This window comes from Oncorhynchus gorbuscha, linkage group LG21 (genome assembly GCF_021184085.1).
Source record: "Oncorhynchus gorbuscha isolate QuinsamMale2020 ecotype Even-year linkage group LG21, OgorEven_v1.0, whole genome shotgun sequence".
Classification (NCBI taxonomy): Eukaryota; Metazoa; Chordata; class Actinopteri; order Salmoniformes; family Salmonidae; genus Oncorhynchus; species Oncorhynchus gorbuscha.
The window spans coordinates 16,359,442-16,365,441 of NC_060193.1; the positions used below are offsets into that span (position 1 = coordinate 16,359,442).

The 6,000-nt window shown below is 44.5% G+C and overlaps 1 protein-coding gene across 11 annotated transcripts in view; it reads left to right on the forward strand.

Moving 5' to 3' along the window:
- Positions 1-4,925, forward strand: part of LOC124007766 (H(+)/Cl(-) exchange transporter 3-like) — a 61,390-nt gene extending 56,465 nt beyond the window's left edge. For 9 of the 11 annotated variants that reach the window (XM_046318502.1, XM_046318507.1, XM_046318508.1 and 6 more), the window contains 2 exons: positions 877-952; positions 3,318-4,925. In XM_046318502.1, the coding sequence (XP_046174458.1) occupies positions 877-952; positions 3,318-3,497 (256 nt within the window). In that variant the 3' untranslated portion in view covers positions 3,498-4,925. The remainder of the gene's footprint in view (positions 1-876; positions 953-3,317) is intronic. The other 2 variants (XM_046318504.1, XM_046318512.1) reach the window with 1 other exon arrangement.
- The last annotated feature ends 1,075 nt before the right edge of the window (positions 4,926-6,000 follow it).

The window sequence follows — 6,000 nt, forward strand, 5'->3', positions numbered from 1 at the left end:
ATCTGGCGGACTCACTAACCACATTGTCATCCCTAATGCCTCTGATCTGGCGGACTCACTAACCACATATTGCTTTTGTAAATGATGAGTTAAAAAAAAAATTCATGCATATGGTTTGCTTAATGTAAGGAATTCGATGTATAGCATTTACTTTTACTACCACTGAAAGGCAGTCAGTGTGTAAATGTATGTTTAAAGACGAGTGTTTAAACGCCCCATTAGGAGAGGAGAGCGCTGAGAGTGAATGAGATTACAGATGACAGCAGTCCTTTGTTTTTATACTTTTTCATTTTTTGTCATTTTATCCTTTTCTATCGTTTGGTTGTCAATGAATTCATCATTCACTATATCAATACATATAACAGCCAAAACAGCAGACATATTTCATGGAATCCTTGGTCATTTGCCTACCACACTTGAGTCTACTATTGACAACATTAGATACCATTACAAATCAATAAGGAAGTTGTTGAAACTGACAAAGATGAATGATATGCAACGATAACAGTAGTTGGCATCCAACTGACATGCACTTATACACACTCACCATCAGTACAAGTGGTATATTTATGGACAAGTCAAATATATTGCAATACTATTAGAATATATTAGGTAGGTTGTGTTATGATTTGCCACTTTATGATGTCATTAAGTTGTTTATATAAGTTTATTTTTTGTGTACTATGCTTTGTGCTGCTCTGTGTGTGTGTGTGTGTGTGTGTGTGTGTGTGTGTGTGTGTGTGTGTGTGTGTGTGTGTGTGTGTGTGTGTGTGTGTGTGTGTGTGTGTGTGTGTGTGTGTGTGTGTGTGTGTGTGTGTGTGTGTGTGTGTGTGTGTGACGGGCAGTCTCATGAGTAACAGGTGTGTGTTTGCACAGGATTGTATTGGGCATCATCACTAAGAAGAATATATTAGCGCATCTGGAGGAGCTCAAGGAACACACGGAGCCCCTGGTGACTAGCCCCGCCCCCTGTCTCCTCCCATTCCACTGACCCCTTCCCCTCTCCCATTTCCACCTCTTAGGCCCGCCCTCCTAGGAGCGACGCATGTAACTGACAGTTCCCGTTTCCAATAGCAACCCACTCATCTTACTGTGTCTTTTCAACTCACTCATGACTACACTTTTTTTTTGAGGAGGGGTTTGTTTGGCTTGATTTGGTTGGGATGTGTGCATCCACTTTCTCCTCACTGGATACCTACCTACTGTGCCACACTATCACTGATCTCCCTATTCATTCCCTACTAGTCATTAGTAAGATTAGATAGTAAGATTGCTGTTTATTTTTTTAAAGATCTACTCTATATGAGTGTTTATTATGGGTCCTGTAATGTTGGACTTTGATGGGAACTGTCATTTGAACCTTGATTAGTTAGATATCCATAATTTACTATTGCTCCACAGCCATTCCTTTCAACAACATCCTACTAGCTATTAGTCCCTTCATCAGTAGTGTGGGCTGTTTCATCCGCTATAAGAAATCATTCCAGAATATAGATATATAAGCATGAATATACTGATTACATACAGTCATGTAGCCATGCCTGTGTTTTTAGAGCGTGTGTCTCACTCGACACTTAGAAAACCTTCACACACACACTATTACATAATTTCACTCTAAAATCATTTCACTCCAACAGATCGACATCTGACCCACGTAGCGCTTCCGGTATTGCCTTTACCGAGCAGACCGTTGGTTGATGTTTTTTCCTGGGAGGGGAGATTTCGCGTCTAGTGTCCCTCCCACCCTGCCGTAGACCTAAAAGAACCACCCTCCTGTAGTGAGAGAGGAAACTCCCTCTATGGTGGTGTAGCGATGGTGGTGATAGTAGTGTGTTGGTAGCTAATACCTCCAGTAGCGGTAACTAGCCAAGCCACACCCCCCCCCCCTTCCAACACCCACCCTGATCCTAAACCATACCCACCCACCCACCCCTCCTTCACCCCCATCCAACCTGATCTCAACCCCCCTGCCTCATCCGGTGCCTCCCACCTCAACACCTCCCTTCACTTCCTACAGTACTAACTCTAGCTCTACCCTGGACTGGAGCTGTGACAGACAGGCATACAGCCACTCCTCACCACTCTCTCTCTCTCAGCTCAACTCTGCCCTCACGCTCTCTCTCTCTCTCAGCTAAACTCTGCCCTCACCGTCTGTCTCTCTCAGCTCAGCTCTGCCCTCACCATCTGTCTCTCTCAGCTCAGCTCTGCCCTCAGTCTGTCTCTCTCAGCTCAACTCTGCCCTCACCGTCTGTCTGTCTCTCTCAGCTCATCTCTGCCCTCACAGTCCGTCTCTCTCTCCAATGTCTCCAGATGTTTCACTAAATCTCAAGCTTTCGTCATAGCTGAATTCAAGAGCACAAGTCATAACAAAAAGTCAATTCTAGGAATACATTTTGTGCTGTTGACGGACATCTAGTTGTTATGCAGCTGCACACTCTTACAATGTCGTAATTTACACTTTCTGTGTTAGCAGAACTCGTTTACATTTCAACCAATTGTGACCTGGGAGTACCTATAGCGATGACCCACGTTGTATTTTAGATACAAGTGCTCTTGAATTAACCAGAAATGTTGAGTGAGCGTTCCAGTATGTGTATCTGACAAGGTGAAGGGTTGGTTGGTCGGTCAGTAAGGCAGAAGTGTTCTACCTTGCAATTCCTATAGTGTTCATCTCACCTGCTCTTCCTGTAGGGGTTCAGTAAATCTCCTCCTCAGGCTTCCAACGAGAATCACTCACTCACCATTCTCCCCTGGTCACTCACCATTCTCCCCTGGTTACTCACCCCCTCCTCTGGTTACTCACCCCCTCCTCTCCTCCTTCTGTCCTTCCTCGGCACCAGTGGGACTTGTTTTTGTTGGCCTGGCTGCATTGACGGTCACAGTCGGCTGAGTGGTTGCTAAGTATTACTACGTTCCCTGTATCACCTTGGGCTAAAATACAGATCCAGTGTGGTAGTAATGGTGCGTTACTTCACTTAACTCAAATGTAGCACTATTTTGTTCATTTTTATTTATGACATCTTATCATTAAGCTTCAGATCCCAAAATAATGAGTTTCCTCTGACATGAAACACATTTCCATAATTTTGTCAGTTGGTTAACAGAGCCCATTATTTAGGTTATTGGTGCGTTATCATTCTGTGTTGATTGATTCCACGATATTGTATCCCCCGCCAAAACCACCACTGACTGACTGACCGCACGAGCCAACAAAAACTTGTAATTCTCTCCCACACCAACCAGACTGTGCTCCCTGCCAGCTCCTCCGTGAATAACTATTTTCTCTCTCCTCTCTCTATCAATCTCTCCCCCTGCAGGCGTCTCCTTGGTATTATCACAAAAAAAGATATCCTTCGTCATATGGCCCAGTTGACCAACCAAGATCCCGACAACATAATGTTCAACTAGTCACCTCCTTCCCAGGTCGTCACGATGATGAGGAGGAGAACGAGGAGGAGGTGGTGCACCTACTGGAGGGTCGAGGCTCCTCTCTATGACAAACAGCCCCCCCCCCCCCCCCCATGGAACCCTGTCCCTAACCATAGTGACTGAGAGCCTTAGTGACTAGGGACCCTCCCACAGAGCCCTAGTGGCCACAGGAAGGATGAGAGAGACAGATTAAAGGGATATTAAATGGCTGTTTTTGAAGGATGTTCCGGCCACAAAGTCGCAGCTACTACGGACTGGGACATATATACCCAAGGAACACACATTTAACACACACACATACAGGAGCTCACACTCACTCATACAAACACAGATGCCAGACAAGAGCACACACTTGACCTCCTACACACACACACACGCACACACACACACCCTTCATGCTCCTCCACCCATGTCCTATTCCTATTGGTTTATACTAGCAGACATTGCTGTGAGCCTAATGCCTGGCTGCCAGGGTGAGACGTCAGAATGATCCTCTAGGACACAAGGAGGGACCTTCAGACACACCGATTTGCTGTCTGCCAGATGCCCTGCCAGGCTCCGACCCCACTCTGTCCCTCCCTCACACCCCGTCCATCCTCAAAATAATTGTTTACCTGGGAACTGTGTGTGAGAGCAATCAAGAGTGCTTGTGTGTGTGTGTCACGAGCACCTCAACATTCCATTCAGGTTGTTATAGTAACCCCCTAAAGACAACCCTTGATATTAGACTGGGCCTCGATCCAAGGGAGATTTGCTTTAATGTGAGCGAAGGAGAGAGAGCTAGAGGGTTGTCAAGGATACAAGCAGGATGTACTGTAGTAGTTCATGTCTGAGTGTATGGATGTGTGTTGTAGTTCAGTATGTGAAAACAGATGCAGTGTTGTACAGAAGAGTCTGATACTCATCAGTTACTCCCTGTTGAACTAAAGAACTGTGTGAGCAGGTCCCATTAGGATGGAGACCTAGCAACACTCCGACAGTGAAGGTGGGGAGAGTTTGTAGAAGAAAATATTAAAAGGTTGAGTTACTCTAACTGGAGATAAGTTTTTTTTTTACTATTGCTACTACTTTTAGTATTGATATCTACATAATGAAGTAACGAGACAAAGTCAAGACTGGAGAACTGCACTTTGTCTTTCCAAGTGAACAACATAAATGATGATGATGATGATGTCGATGGTAATACTACACAGTAACCGTGTCTTGAAGATTTGACTTTGCTTAATTAAGCTGTTTCATGGTGTGAGAAATGTATCTTTCAAGGCTCCTCTTCCCAGTCGTCAACAAGAACAATTCAACATACTTTTCTCTGTATGTCGGTTTTAACCAATATAAACCATTTTAAATCGACTTCCAGCATTCCATGGTTGCGTCACAAATGGCACCCTATTCCCTATATAGAGCACTACTCTTGAACATGGCACCCTATTCCCTATATAGAGCACTACTCTTGAACATGGCACCCTATTCCCTATATAGAGCACTACTCTTGAACATGGCACCCTATTCCCTATATAGAGCACTACTCTTGAACATGGAACCCTATTCCCTATATAGAGCACTACTCTTGAACATGGCACCCTATTCCCTATACAGAGCACTACTCTTGAACATGGCACCCTATTCCCTATATAGAGCACTACTCTTGAACATGGCACCCTATTCCCTATATAGAGCACTACTCTTGAACATGGCACCCTATTCCCTATATAGAGCACTACTCTTGAACATGGCACCCTATTCCCTATATAGAGCACTACTCTTGAACATGGAACCCTATTCCCTATATAGAGCACTACTCTTGAACATGGCACCCTATTCCCTATATAGAGCACTACTCTTGAACATGGCACCCTATTCCCTATATAGAGCACTACTCTTGAATATGGCACCCTATTCCCTATATAGAGCACTACTCTTGAACATGGCACCCTATTCCCTATATAGAGCACTACTCTTGAACATGGCACCCTATTCCCTATATAGAGCACTACTCTTGAACATGGCACCCTATTCCCTATATAGAGCACTACTCTTGAACATGGCACCCTATTCCCTATATAGAGCACTACTCTTGAACATGGCACCCTATTCCCTATACAGAGCACTACTCTTGAACATGGCACCCTATTCCCTATATAGAGCACTATTGAACATGGCACCCTATTCCCTATATAGAGCACTACTCTTGGAACATGGCACCCTATTCCCTATATAGAGCACTACTCTTGAACATGGCACCCTATTCCCTATATAGAGCACTACTCTTGAACATGGCACCATATTCCCTATATAGAGCACTACTCTTGAACATGGCACCCTATTCCCTATATAGAGCACTACTCTTGAACATGGCACCCTATTCCCTATATAGAGCACTACTCTTGAACATGGCACCCTATTCCCTATATAGTGCACTACTCTTGAACATGGCCCATAGGGCTCTGGTCTAAAGTTATAGACTGTGTACAACACATTAGGAACATCTTAATATTGAGTTGCTCTCCCTTTTGCCCTCAGAACATAGACTCTACAAGTTGTCGAAAGTGTTCCACAGGGATGCTGGCCCAT